We start from the raw sequence: 14,702 nt of genomic DNA, 5'->3' as shown, positions 1-14,702 counted from the left end.
CTCACCGTCAGAAATTGGTGAGTTAAGCAAGCTTAAGTTGTGCAAATCAGACAATCAGTCTATCAAAGTTAGCCAAGCTGCTGACGTGGTCGTACATGAAATCCCTAACCACTGGGGGAATGGTCGGACGATATTTTCTTGGTCGTCCTTGCCACTGAAGGCCTCAATTTATAAAAGATGTTGCACTTTTGCAACAATTCCTTCATCGAAGGCGCTCTCTCTGATGTCTATGCCATCATAAGCTGCAACATATTCATCCCATGTTTGCCTGCAGTCCGCACGGCCTGCACAGGGGTCTGTTGTCACAAGGCTGAGCCAAGGTCTCGCAGTTTGCTTTCGCAGACATCCTTATAGCAGGCATTTCTTTTTTGCAATCTTGACTTGCTTCCTTGATGACTTCTGGCATTTAGAAGTAAGATTGTTGAAGGTCAGAACCATTACTGTAAAGTTCACGGACTTGTCAAGATTGTGCACTTCTACAATCTATTTCTAGCACAGATCACTACTATTAGCACCATTGGCGAGCTGTTGATAAATGGTATATTCAGTTCGGGCATCAATTGCATTTTGGTTCTTTCCTACCGACATTGTGACACACGTAACCGAGAACAGGAATGGAAGCGCTGCACTGATTACAGTAACTGTTGATAAAACTGAGTTAAGAAATAGCCACAGGAAAAAAAATACTGCTCCAGCTGTTCAGGAGAATCTAGTCCGAGAGCAATGAAACCATAAAAAAGGTGATGTGTACTAAAAAAGAATTACAAAGTAAATTCTGGGCTTTTACATGCTGAAACCACTATCTGATTATGTAGTGGTGGGCTTTGGATTAATTTTGACCATCTGGAGTTCTTTTAACGCGCACCGAATGCAACACACACAAGCATTCTTACATTCCGCCCCCATCAAAATGCGGCCGCTGCGTCTGGAATTGAACTCTCAACCTTGACCTCAGCAGCTTAATGCCATAGCCACTGGGCCGCTGCAGTGAGTACACGTATTACAGCTGCCATTGACAGTGCAACACTGTGCAGCCTTCTCCATCTCCCTGGCCCACTGAGATACTGCTACTTCAGTTTATTCCGTTCGTCATAACCAAAATGAGCAGGCTAGTGGGCAGCTATAAGTGGATGGCTTTCTCACAGACTTCTCGCAAAACTCTTTGGGGGCTGGGAAACTGTTTGTAGTAGCCAAAAGTTCACTCTAAACGGGATCTGTATAAATGGGCTCGACGATATCAAAGAATGATAGCTTACATTCGCAGATACCTAAAGAAAGAAGTTTGCACTGCGTATTAAATGCTGTCAGGGAGAAATAGAAAGTCTACATAACTCAGCAGGAGCTGCAATCAAACGTATCACGAGATCATGGAAACAGCAGAGATGACCGGTTTACACAATCATCATCATAATCATTTATGGCTGTGTCAGTGTGCCTTCACCACTTTTGTATGAGAAGAAGCTTTTCTATCTTGCTAGCATGAGGCTCAGCATTTGCCTGTTTCTTTTGGTTTGTAAAACTTAACTAGTAAATCTGGTAGAGTTGTTCCTTTGTACGCATGGCATGTGGCAACCTTGTGTTACCTGATTGATTGCTCTGTTTATCGGCTTTTGGCTTTTGGTCCTAAGTGAAATTTAGGTGTAAGATAATCTCATTTCCGTGTTTTTTAAACGCATCTCTCCATAAATTGTGCTCTCACGTGCATCAGAGCCTCGTTTGGAAATACAACAAATGTGTGCCTTGTCCTTTTCTGTTTCGCGCTGGCGTACATTCAATGCACAGCCTAGTCTCCGTCTCACCAATTCTGTGCAGTGCAGCGCGCATGCTGGGGCACCTGTCAGCCAATCGGTAACAAGAGCCGGCTTTACATATATGCGTTCCAGAGAAGGTAGGAGGGCATGCCTGCTGTGTGCTACTAATCCGCAGCTGCGCTACTCATTCAGTTGGCGTCGCGCGGGAGAGCCAATAGAGACGGGCGACGAAGAACTCTTTCTTTCGGTCCTCTGAGACTCGTAGCTTTAGAAACGGGAATTCGCAATCCGGATATTGAACGATGATCGGAACAGGAACACCTTCACGCAAATAGCTTGGCGCGCTAAGATCAGTTAGTTAGACAGGTAAAGCCGGTTATTTACGCACGACGCACGTCCGAAAGCAGCGATGTACTATCACACATTTACAACTTTACGATCAGAGAGGGGACCACGCGAACCATTGTACCCGCTTAAGGACGTCGCGCAACGGTGCTAGCACTAGTCAGCTCACTGCCTCGGCAGAAGACAGTCAGGTAGACGCACTACTTGGGGGGGGGGATTAAACAAACGTGAGAGCCACACTGACCGGCGATGCGGTGTGCGCCCAATCGGAGCCGTGAGCGTCACGGCCGTCTGCTCCGTCGTGCGGTACCCCGGCACTTCGCTGGCCATCGGTGCGGGCGGCATTTCTCGCGCTAGTGCTCTTGCCTTCCGGCGACTTCATATGAACACTTCCGACCACTGATTGCGGCCTGTCGACGTATAACAGGAGGGGGACGGCGACCGCAGGAGCAAGCGAAAGGTACACTGGCCGCGCGAGCGGCCGCCATGCGCGCGGCCACCCGTGCGAATTTTGACAGCTTTGGCCGGTCTTGCCTTGGCTAGGGAAGGCTCCGCGTAGCCACCAGATGCCAGCGAGCCTAGCCAGCATTTCGGTCGGTTCAAGCGGGAGGCGATTTTCACTGTGCGTGCCATATGGGCTCGCTCTTACGCGCAGCCATGAAGATGAACTTCGGTATGACGTCCAAACGGATGTTTTGCAATAAGCCAACCTGTCAATAAAGCAGTAAACAAAAAGAACGTGTCGTTATTTATTGGTCTGCAGCCGCTAAAACTGCGTGCCAATAGTGCCGGGTATAAGCTCCCCCTTGACAGGAACCCTCCGTATAAAGCTTTTGTTGTAAAACATAAGAAAAAATAACATGCACTGCAGCAGTGAAAACGAAAAGTGTACACAGGTTTACAGCTGTGCAGCTTCCGTTGTTGGCGAGGCGTCGGAGCCGACAGGATAGCGACGCTACAGAGGCCTAGGTGGCACGTACTCTTTTCTGCTCAGGCTTATTATGGTTCAAGGGAACGGGTCACTTGGAGGACGCTAGTTTCCAAGCGGTTGGTCACAGTTTATGCGATATGGTCAAGGTCAAGTGAACTTTATTTCGCCGCAAATCGAGTTAAAATCTTCCCAGTGGGGAAAACTGGGGAAAAGATGGAGCGGCGACTGCGCACAGGGATAGTTGTGCACGCTGGTGCGACAATTGTCTGGGAACGTGGACCCACCGAAACGGAATACGGGGGGTCCTGGCTCCCACGCATTTCCTAGCGACTGGAACACCTCAGGCATTGTAAGAGTCATCATCATTAGCAGCAACAGCCTATTATGTTCACTGCAAGTTATGACTCCACGCCAATGCAGGACGAAGGCATTTCCCAGCGACCTCCAATATGCTGCCCCTATCTTGCGCTAGCTGATTCCAAGTAATGCTTGCAAACTTCCTCAGTTCATCATCATCATCAGCCTATCTTATGCCCATTGTAGGACGAAGGCCTTTCCCTGCGATCTCCAATTACCCTTGTCCTGCGCCAACCGATTCCAACTAGCCCCCGCGAATTTCCCAGTGCCGCCGTTTCACCTTGTCTTCTGCCTTCCTCGACTGCGTTTCCCTTCTCTTGGTACCCATTCTGTAACTCTGATGATCCAACGGTTACCTAACCTGCGCATTACATGACCTCTCCAGCTCCATTTTTTTTTTCTCTTGATGTCAATTAGAATATCGGCTATACCCGTTTGCTCTCTGATCCATCACACCACCTAATTTTGTGGAACCCGATGGACTGCGCTTTTTTGGCACCTATTCGGTTAACTGCCCTACGCTTTACACGGCTTGCCCAGCTACAACACCCCCCCCCCCCCTCCTATCACAATTAGAATACCGCCTAGCCCCGCGATATAAGGATCCACACTGCGTGGGTTGCTGATTATGTATCGATTCTCCAATCCAGCGGTGTAGATTAAAGAATCCACACCGCCGTCTAACACTTTTCGTTCCATCGCTCAGCTTCTTTGTTAAACTCCAAGTTTCCGCCGCATGGTGCTAGCACCGGTAGAATGCAAGATTGTGCACATTTCTCTTCAAGGACAGCGGTAAGCTGGGCCGGTAATTCCGGAAATGCATTACCGATTTGGTAATGCTTGCCGTATGCGCGCCAACCCCCATTTTTGCTCTTCTTTAAGTTCTCTTCTCGTGATCAGTGTTCCTTGTGAATATAATACGACCCAGATAAGCGTACTCTTACAAAAATTCTAGAGGCTTGCTGCCAATCACGAATTCTTGTTCTCTTGCCAGGCTGTGCTGTACTGTTGTCTTCTGCACATTTATCTTCAACCCTATCTTACACTTTCTCGGCTAAGGTCGTCAATCATCCGTTGCAATTTATCCACAGCGTTGCTGAACAGGACAAATGTCATCTGTAAACCGTACATTGCTGAAATAGTCGCCGTTGATCCTCACTCCTAATCCTTCCCAGTCATTTAATAGCTCGAATGCTTCTAAGCACGCAGTGAATAGCATTGGCAAGATACGTGTCTCCTTGCCTGATTCTTTTTTCTCGATCGGTATTTCTTTCCGCTTTTCTTATGCTCAACTTAAGCTAGCTCCAGAGTATTTATAGATATCTGCCAATATATTCACGTATGGTTGTACTCCGCAATCTTATTGCCAGAAAGGGTTTCGTTCATTTCGCTTCCGAAGCGGGTTTCAATCGTGCCGGCGTAACCTAATTAGTTAGCGTCGAATAGAACGCACAGTTGGGAACCCATCCGGCACTTCCTGGACATTGTCTTTTTTTTTTTTCAACCGTAGAAACAAATGACCATGGCCTGACGAAGTACACCGAAAACCATTTCTGCAGATGTTTTCGCTTCGCTCTGACGCTTTCACTGTGTCGTCACTTCGTCAGGGCCCGAATTGCGCAAGATTTAATTGGCCTTTCGTAGGGGGCTAGCGCGCAAAAAAACAGCATCGAATTCTGCCCGTTTAGCAAGGTGAGCAGGGAGAGAGGGATGTTAGGAAGTGACATGCGGGCTATTGCAAACGGTATAACTGCGATGGTATGTCGAGTACTTACGCCGTCAACTTCTTTGCGGAGCGTGTACTTGACTCGGTAGAAGAGAGCTGCGATTTTGTTGGGGTTTCTGAGGCGAGGATCCGTGTAGATGATCATGGCCGAACCACCCCAAGCGAGCGAGTACAAAGCGAGATGTATGAACTCCAGAATTCGTACTTTAGGATACCGGCGACAAGTGTTGTCTGCCGATGATGACGACGATGATGACGGCGATGATGGTGATGGTCCTTTGTACAAATGGCACATACCCACCGTGGGGGATCGGCCACGAATTGGGCAGTTTGGAGAAAATGAATTTGAAAAAAAGTCTAGCAGAAAAACAAGAAAGTAGGGGAATGTGTATTCGGCTCGGTGTTTTAATTCATTATTGTAATTGACTGGTTTGGGAAGTGTCTGTCGAATGAGCAGTAAATGGCATCGTTTTTTTTTTGCATTTTCTTCAGAAGTGCTCGCAGTGGTTATTCAGGGAATTCAGGTCTTATATCTCGTTCACACAGTTGCGTTGATTCTTTTTTTTTCTTTTTTTTTGCACCGTGATTTAAACGTTGCGCTACATGTGTTTTTTGCTTTTACAGGCAAACAACACACGTAGGCTGAGAACACCGAGCGACGATGTATTGCTGCTGTTGTCCTAGTGTGTGTTGGGTGACACATATCCGCTTGGGGGGTGATATACTACACGCCATTGTGTCTTCTTTTTTCTTTATATTTTCTTTTCTGCTCTGTCTGTTTGTTATTGTCATAATATATGGTACACGGGAGTGCGAAGCCTAAACATACGAAGACAGTGCGCCGTGCGGTGGCGAAGAGGACCATCATCATCATCGACACCGATTTGGGAGCGCCGGCAGTGGCGCCTCAAAAAGCGTGGCGCGAGAGTGTGGCCCGTGGCTCGTGGCGTGAGCAGTGCGCGAGATTCGGCGGTCGCCGAAAAGCAGCTTCCTCGCTGGGCGTCTGGCCCATAGGAGCTATCGCCGACCACGCCAATACGCCACACCTGAAGCAACACTGTCGCCCGCTGGGAGGCTACCTCGCCCCGCTCTTCCGCTGGGCACTGGTCCAGGAGGGCTGGCGGTCCGGAACCAGGGCACTCGAGCGTTCGGGTGAGCGGCCACAGGGCTACCCCGCCAGCTGTGGACGCGACCCGGTGACTGCGGCCGGCTACCTGAGCGCCGCGAGGCGGTCCGACCCGGCCGTCCAACCCGGCCATCCGACCCGGCCGACCGTCCCGGCCGTCCGACCCAGCTGTCCGACCCGGCCGTCCAACCCGGCTGTCCGACCCAGCCGACCGTCCCGGCCGTCCGACCCAGCTGTCCGACCCGGCCGTCCTACACTGTTGTCCGACCCCGCTGGCCGGCATCGGTTCAACGAGGTCTAAGACACGGCGACACAAGCTGCCGCCGGAACTGTAGGCCGATCGTAATCCACCGATACATATAGTGCATGTCGCCTATGAGGCATTTTGGGACATTGTGACGCGTGTGTGCCATTATCCGTGTTATGTATGTAAATACATGTCTGATGTGTGTTTTTGCTTTGGCGTGCTGCTTCTCCCTTTTTCTGGAGTGATCCGGCCCAATAACATCACAGTTATTTCGATTACCGGCCTCTCTCTCTCTCTTATATATATATATATATATATATATATATATATATATATATATATATATATATATAATATCGCTTGTGAAATGAACGAAAAAATAGTTTATGTATAGTCTGGAGGTTGCACATGCCATATGATTGATCCAATTTATGGGGCACGCCCTGTCTGTCTGTCTGTCTGTCTCCTTTCTTTTTCTTTTGCCACCGGGAGCATTCTATATATAGAGATGAACTCACGAACCTTGCCTCACTTCTCTCTAACGACCGTGCATCTAACTCCCCGGTTGCGACACGTACACACTCCAACTATAGAGATATGCGTCGTCTCCATCGTGGCTAAATCCGGTGGCAGCGTCACCGAGATTGCACACAAGTTCCGCGTTACGATTTCGCGCTACCATACCATGCAACGTACACTATATATGTCAACGGCTGTTTGTGCAAGCCGCCTACATCTCTGCGACATGCGACCCGGGTTGCGCCTGCGGTGCGACGATCCGTGTTCTCCGAAGAGCTTGCACCGTCTCACGCGCGCATCTGCCAATGCCTCCCCCCTCCTCCCTTTCACCTCCTCTCCCCCCTCCCTCACGCGCGCATCCGCCAATGCCTCCCCCTCTCCCCTTTTACCTCCTCTCCCCTTCTCCCTTACACGCTCATCCGCCAATGCCTCCCCCTCCCCCTTTTACCTCCTCTCTCCCCCCTCCCCCCTATGGTTGCAAGGTCGCCGAAAGCTTGCGTCTTGTCTTGCAGCTGTTGCGGGGCTACGCCACCACGGCGTCATTAGTCAGGTCGTGCATTAGTCCTCTCAAAGCTCGCAAAAAAAAAAAGCCGCGCATGCGCAGGAGAGGCCAGTATGAATTATTCATCTTTCCCTCGCGTCCTTCCTTCCTTGGCGCACAAGCGGAACTGCAGAACGCCACACGGCAGCTGAAACTCTCGGAAGGGTTTTGTTCCGCATTCGGTTGAAAAAAGAAAAAAAAGAAAGATAGAAACCGCATGCAAGGTCATCGGGTGACGTTGGCACGCAGAACTTAAGCGTGCGTTTCCCTTATAAGGCCAGTTCGTTCGGCCTGTGAATTGCGCATCGACTTTTTATGGGCCACTTTGCCTTCTTAAGACTTGCGGCCTGCATTAATGATAATAATGTTTTGTTCAGAGAAGTAGTGCACGAACAGTAACAAAAAAATAGTACAGTGTGCAAGTATTTACTTTCGACGAACAGCGTGATTAGTGCGCTTACGTACAGTCGGCGTCGAAAGTTGTCGGACCGCGGCGTCCGAGAAGGCGTTAAATTTCGTAGCACTTTGTGACGGCATACGTATAGTCAGTAAAACGATACGACGATGTGTTATATTTTCGCGCATGCATGAAGTACAAGCGATAGAAATCCGAAAAACAGGTAGCGAAAACAGTATTCAGCTTTATTTATTTTTCCCCCCTCCCAGATCCCACAGTACGTGAACGTTTGACACGGAATGTTCACACATTGGCGAAATCCCTAATCGTTTTGTATTTTTTTCGCAACGAAACAAAAAAAGGTTTGTCGTGCTTTTCGGTCCGGCGCACATTAGCGTCCGATGTCGCAAAAGTATAACGAGGCGTCTTCGGCTGAGCGATGCAGGAGGGCGAACCTGAGCATGCCCTTCACTTTGTATTTGCAAAAAAAAACTATATACTATAAAGTGTTTTAAGATCAGCTCATATTTCTTCGTACCATTGATGAATAGAACTATATTTTACCGATTCCGCCATTCAAGGTAGCAATTGTAATGATGCGTTAGAGGAACATTTGACTCAACACGGTCGCGTTTGTTATGCAAGCGTATCACTTTCCAGCTTTGCCCGAGTATGTTCTTGTGCGCCTCAATATTTTTAATGCGTTCGCATTAGGAATGTTAAAGTAGAAAAAAAGAGTATGTGTGTGAAGTGTTCGAAGCCGGTCAAGCGGTATACACACACACACACACACACACACACACACACACACACACACACACACACACACATATATATATATATATATATATATATATATATATATATATATATATAACCTCGAATAGGCATGGCGTCCGTCGCGTGAGTTCCTGAGCGACACTTGCAATGTGATGAACGCGGTTTAAATCATGGACCCGGGACCTAAAAAAATGTACGACGTAATGCTAACGCATTTGTTGATGTTAACGCCACTGAATAATTTGCCTGCTGAGTTGGATGCCACGCAGTTGACGATGACATTTGTACTCACTATCATTAGTACGAATAGCTCGACTTGTGCTTCTTTCACTACCGTGTTACGGGCGTTTATATAAATCTGCGGGTTTTCTGTGTACCTCGTGCACTAGAAGTACGCCCCTCCTGTTGTAGAACCAGATGACCCGCACTATCTTGAAATGAATAAATAATAAACGTACTGTAAGGATATTGTCGTTTCTGGCAGTTAGGTCATACTTGCGCCGCTGGTATATTGACACTAAGAGCAGCGCAGTAAAACCTCGTTGTAACGAAGTTGAAAGAAGAGGGGGGCAGAATTACTACGCTATAGCCATTGCTTCGCTGTATCCGTTATTACAGATGTAATGCACTTTGAATGTATAAGGTGATTATAAGGGGAATGTCACTTCGTTACATACCATATTTCGTTGTGATCTCGTTTGGTTATAACGAGGTTTGACTGTGTTAAGCTGAGTTGTGTTAGTAAATAACGCTTGCGCAATAGCAAAAGGGTCGCTCTTATTGCGAGAGGAGTCTTTGCGCGCCAGAATTTCCGTGCCATAGCTCGCCATTACGCCATGAATTTTAATGGCGCCTGCTTGAGCCTGATTAAGGATTTGCTTTCGAGGAAAGGCTACAACATTGCATTCTATAGAGAAACCATAGAGACTCAACCTAGACAAATGTGACAACGTTTTCTTCGGCAAAAGAGTCTGAAATATACGAGAGGACACTTTGAAGGTAGTCACGTTGCACAGAGTTACAGGCAATATGGTTTCAGAGCGGAGTTGGAAAAAAAAAAGAAGAAAACAGATGTTTCTTTTTCACTTCTTAATCGACTTTTCTCCGCAAGATGAACGAAAATAGAGTTTTGAAAGAACACTTTAACAATCTTACGCTGATGTGTGTTCATGCCTCTTTCAATGTTCTCTAGTGGAGTGCTGCCAGTATCGTGCCAAATTTCAGTTCTGTCGATCTTACACGAAACCGTGAGCGTGAAAATGAAAGCAATTTTATTTAGTATGTTCAAAAACGTCGCAACTCTATACCGTCTAACTTCTACACAGCCAATGAAAGACGCAAGCATTGGTTCGGAAGCTTAGGATCTTTTATTTGTTATTTCTTTTAAAGAATTCCAGGCGTTTTCTCGCACTCCGCTTTGGACTGTATTAAAGGACGCCTTCTTCGACGCAAGGTAGGCGTCACGGACTTGCGTAAACCGCCACATAAACCCTTCATTCTCCATTTCTCAAGGAGGCGATCAGTAAATTGTTGTATATGCGAAGCGGGATACTCTACCCGCGCATCACGTGGTACGCGGCGCGTCTCAGATCTCTAATCAAACCGGTGGTATTCACACCTTCGCAGACAGTCGAACGAGGGATCGACCACAGTTCGAACAGCACGTGTCTTCAAAGAGCAACTCGGGAGCCCTGTCCTCCAATCAGAGTTGCTCCGATTGGAGCAACACCGATTGGCTCGACTTCGTGCTCGGCTTGTCGCTCGGCTTCTTGCTCGGCTTCGCGCGCAAATCGCAGGCGAGCGTTCTCGTTACCTTCTGAGTGCTCTTTTGACATAAGGGCGCCCAAGTCAATGGGACAGTCCAAAGAAGGTAAGCAGTGCCATTGGGGCCGCACCACCCGATTGGTAGCTGTATGTACCACCTATATATACGTATACGTGCCAAGGAGACGAGATCCGTCAGAACACTCAATCCGTAACACGTGTTCAGGTCCTATTAGTCGTATGGCTTGAGGTGTACGTGCAACGCGCGCTTAGCAAAGAACAAATCGATCTGGTGCGGCTATACGTACAGAAAAGTATAAGGTGGGTTATTCGGTTACACGCTCTCTTGGCTGCGCCCTGAGTTCCAAGACTAACCCCCGTACTCACATATGTATCCTAACCTGATTGACTTGGCCTCAAGGACGCCTGGCGTGAACGCGCCGAAGGAATCGCGACGGGAGTCGCAGCCACACTTACGCCGGACGTCATTTAGACAACTTCAAACGTGAACTTCAATCAGGACCCATGTATGAACACGAGCGTATAAGACTCAAGCTATACGCGACACGAATTGGCACAGTATATCCTTTCTTGGCCGTGGAACGAGAAGCACGGCGTCCTGTAAGTAATACGGCCGAATAGTATACGGAATGTACGACACTGGGTGTGGGTAAAGGTTCACTGCCTAAACGGGATGCGTTGTTCCATTTCGGCCGTACAACTCGGCTCGCAGCTTGGTTGCGTGGTCCGCCGCCAAGAGACGATCGACCATGCCACTACAGCGTCGTTCCACTGGAGCTTAAGTCGTGGCACTTGGGCCACCGTCGTGAGAGGATGTGGATGTGTCATTCGGGACGCAGGCCATACACACTGCCGGGCCGTAACTGACGACGCCGTGTTACGTGGGGTCAGGAGAGGACCTGCTCCCAGTTCGAGCAGTGCGCGTCTTCGAGGAACCACTCGAGGAACCGGCGGTACGTAAACCTTCGCCCGGAGGCCACGTCCTCGTGCAGCTTCGAGCAGAGCTTGCAGGCGGCGTTCTCGTACTTGAGCTCCGAGTGTTCCTTCCAGAGGAAGTACGAGTCGTACCAGTCGGGCCTGCGGGCCACCTGGGCCAGGTACTCGCCGAGCCTCTCGGGGGACTCGAACTCGAGCGCGTCGACGTAGGAGCCCGGCGGCGCCAGACTCGAGTAGTTGGCCCCGCCCATCACCACCGGCACGATGTCGAACAGCAGCGGCCGGTAGAACTTCTCCGTGACGTAGTCGCGGCAGATGGAGTTCTCGAACGACAGGTAGAAGCTGTAGTTGCGCGCCGCCTCCCTGAGGCACGCGTCCGAAGCCTTGGGCTGGCACACCAGGTCGCCGCACTTGCCGAACACGTCCACCCCTATGACGTCGCGGAGGCGCTCGACGTACGTCTCCCGCCTGCTGTCGGTGTCGCAGTGGGAGACCATCCAGACGGCTATGGCCTTCCGCCCCTCCTGGGTCTTCGGAAGCTCGGGGCCCGTCCTGGAGCCCCCGGAGGACCGCTTTCCGTGCCGGAGCTTCTTCCTCTTCGTTCTGGCCCGAAAGGTGTATCCGTAGCGCGTCGTCACGTCGGAGTCGGCGCGGTACGTCATGGTGACGTTGAACAGCCCGTCCAGCTTTCGGAGCACGTGCACGGGCGTCGCCGTTGGAGGTTCGAGGCTGAAGAAGATCCAGCTCTGATCAGCGGATCGTCGCGAAGGCATGTCGTCCAGTCGAATGTCCTTGCCGTGGAAGAGCAAGGCGTGGCTCGAGTAGAGGTAGTCGCGTTCGCGGGTGAAGATGCAGGCGTGCGGACACGTCGGATCGACGACGTCCTCCTTGAAGTACGGGTAGTCCTCCTTTCCGCACCACGTGGTCCAGAGAAGCACTACCAGAGGTCTGTGGGTGACCGCTCGATGAGTGACGTAAACGGTGCACAGTGCGAGAGTGACCAAGCAGGCCTTCAGAAGGGCAAACTTCTTTAGTGCCATGATTACGGGGTGAGGCATTTATTCTAGCTGTTTAATTTATCGCACGTCGTGGTACTCTGATGACATTTTTTGGCTGCGCAATTGCAGTTGAACCTTGTGGTACCGCATAACAGCCGTTAGGCGCATCGTAGTGAATGATGGTCTCCACTTTACAGTTTATGTAGCAACACTCCGCAGTCAACAACCACAACAACAAAATCCATGGATGACACGGATGACGTCGACAGCTTCTCGAGGCTATACGAAGGTATCAACGCACTGTACGTTGCATTCGTTAAATAGAACCACCACCGGAAAACTTCACCGTTTTCACCGGATAATAACAACCTCTTTCATGTTTAAAAGCACGGCACTCACTTTTTTCTTTTTTTGTCGGTAATCCTTTGGTCCCGGTAGCGCCACTCGTCACAGAAGCACTGGATCCTTCAGGTCGAATCACTTCAGGTCGTCCTTCAGGTTAACCCCCATTGAAACATCACAGATCTCGGCATCGAATAGACGCGGATCCGTTTCCATCAACGGAGTCTTGCATCGATATCTGTTTGACGAAGAGATAGGTCTTCAGGCTGTGCACATTCTTGCAGGACGATGCGGAGAACGCTTCTGGAAATGCCGCGCCTGCGGAGTGTTTAGTACAGCCAAGTACGTACATGCCGACCGACACACACTCACTGCGCGTGGCAACGGCGGCGAGATATGATAGCCGAGCATACGAGCCGGAAATGCTACTGGATCGGAAGCTCGCCTTCGTGACGCAGAATGTGGGCCGGATGCGAGACGCCCGCGTAACACGTCGCTAATGAACTCCGCGCGATCCACGCATCGTCGGCATCTTTGAAGCGATATTTCTGCTTAACTTTCTTAAAGAACATATCTGAAACGGAGACCTTTGTTGACGCGGCGCGAGACGCCAGTGCCAACAAGTTCTCCGTAGCCATAGTCAATGACAGGGGAGAACTCCTCTCGGCAGCCTCGCTGAAAACCTCCTCGGTCGATGTGGCGGAACAGGCTGCTATAGCTCTCGGATTACTGGACTCAAAACGCACTACGGTGTACACGGACTCCCGAGCAGCCGTTAGAGCGTTCGCATCGGGATTGATAGCCAAAGAAGCAGCCAGGATTCTAAACGGCAAACACCCCTCTGACATTGTTCACCACATAGTCTGGTTCCCAGCTCACATGGGACCAGACGTATTACCGGGTCACCTGAACCCCAATGAGATAGCCCACGACCGTGCGCGAGGTTTCGTATGCCGCGACGGGATGGTGTCTCGGGTGAGTTCGGGAGAGCTCGTCCACAGTGATCCACTGGTTACTTTTCATGAAATCACCTCTCATTACAGAGGGAATAGGCAGAGTTTTCCTTTCCCCCCATCATAAGCTCGACAGGCCACAAGCTAGCACGCTTCGCATGCTCCAGACGGGGTCCTACCCCTCTATGGGCTTTTTGAACAAGCTCCACCCGGACATCGATCCACTCTGCCCAGATTGTGGCACTGAATTTAGCTCATTAAACCACATGCTCTGGCAGTGCCCTAGCTGTGTTACAGGATTTTAATACAGAAGAAGACTGGACGAAAGCCATCACAGACCCGAGACAGGGCGTCCAGCTCCTGGCTGTCCAGAGGGCCGGTGAACGAGCGGAGGGGCATGGCCTCTCTGTTCCGACATGGGACTAGCCAACGGCTGGGTGGGGACCTGCAGGCCTCCGCTTAGCTCCTCAGGACCCCAATAAAGTCGTTTGCTGCTGCTGCTGCTTCCAAATTTCGATGTACAGTTAGCGCGCGAAACATTTCTAAGTTTCGAACGCGAATGTAGAACAGCTCCTGCTATATTCCTCTCGAATAGCGAATCTTCGTGTCCATATACGAATCGAACAGTCCTTCTTACTCGATGCGCATTGGATTCGAGAAGGCACTATTCGAAATGCTAGTATTTTTGGGTTTACGGGATTTCTAATTATTTTTTTTTAAACTCTGAAGTTGCAATATGCGCCGGAAAGTAATTAAGAAGTTAGTTAGTACATTTTCGTTATTAGTAGAATATGTCTTTCGATTTCTCGTGCTAGTAATGTCTGCCTCTTCGAATAATCCAGCTCGAGGACAAGAATTATGCTATCTGCCACGGGCGAGTTTAAAAAAAAAATTCTGTAAACCTTAAAACATGATCACCCCACCGAACGTTTTGTCCGACTGCGCAAAGTCGAACACTGACGTACGCT

The 14,702-nt window shown here is 49.7% G+C and overlaps 2 protein-coding genes and 1 long non-coding RNA gene across 5 annotated transcripts in view; 1 reads left to right on the top strand and 2 right to left on the bottom strand.

The window, feature by feature from the left end:
• LOC135920102 (uncharacterized) overlaps window positions 1–6,699 on the top strand; it is a 49,915-nt gene extending 43,216 nt beyond the window's left edge. Inside the window, exon 2 of the long non-coding RNA XR_010570175.1 lies at window positions 5,735–6,699. This is a non-coding gene — a long non-coding RNA (uncharacterized lncRNA). The remainder of the gene's footprint in view (window positions 1–5,734) is intronic.
• Window positions 1–14,702, bottom strand: part of LOC135920096 (multiple inositol polyphosphate phosphatase 1-like) — a 41,026-nt gene that overhangs the window by 16,161 nt on the left and 10,163 nt on the right. The window contains exon 1 of one of the 3 annotated variants that reach the window (XM_065454161.1): window positions 5,160–5,335. The exons of 1 other annotated variant lie outside the window; for it this stretch is intronic. In XM_065454161.1, coding sequence (XP_065310233.1) covers window positions 5,160–5,255 — 96 coding nt within the window. In that variant the 5' untranslated portion in view covers window positions 5,256–5,335. Of the gene's footprint in view, window positions 1–2,340; window positions 2,625–5,159; window positions 5,336–14,702 lie in introns of those variants that run through there. One more of the 3 variants, XM_065454160.1, reaches the window with a different exon arrangement.
• Window positions 10,065–13,845, bottom strand: LOC135920119 (alpha-(1,3)-fucosyltransferase C-like). The gene has a single exon (XM_065454188.2). It carries the CDS (start codon window positions 12,497–12,499, stop codon window positions 11,393–11,395), a length of 1,107 nt encoding a protein of 368 aa, XP_065310260.1. The 5' UTR covers window positions 12,500–13,845; the 3' UTR covers window positions 10,065–11,392.

Source organism: Dermacentor albipictus, chromosome 8 (assembly GCF_038994185.2).
Source record: "Dermacentor albipictus isolate Rhodes 1998 colony chromosome 8, USDA_Dalb.pri_finalv2, whole genome shotgun sequence".
Taxonomy (NCBI): domain Eukaryota; kingdom Metazoa; phylum Arthropoda; class Arachnida; order Ixodida; family Ixodidae; genus Dermacentor; species Dermacentor albipictus.
Note: the sequence above shows the minus strand (reverse complement) of the source record. Positions and strands in the feature narration are given on the sequence as shown.

Bases quoted from the DNA above. Each gene is read 5' to 3' on its own strand.
- LOC135920119 (XM_065454188.2), bottom strand. From the start codon at position 12,499: ATGCCTCACCCCGTAATCATGGCACTAAAGAAGTTTGCCCTTCTGAAG.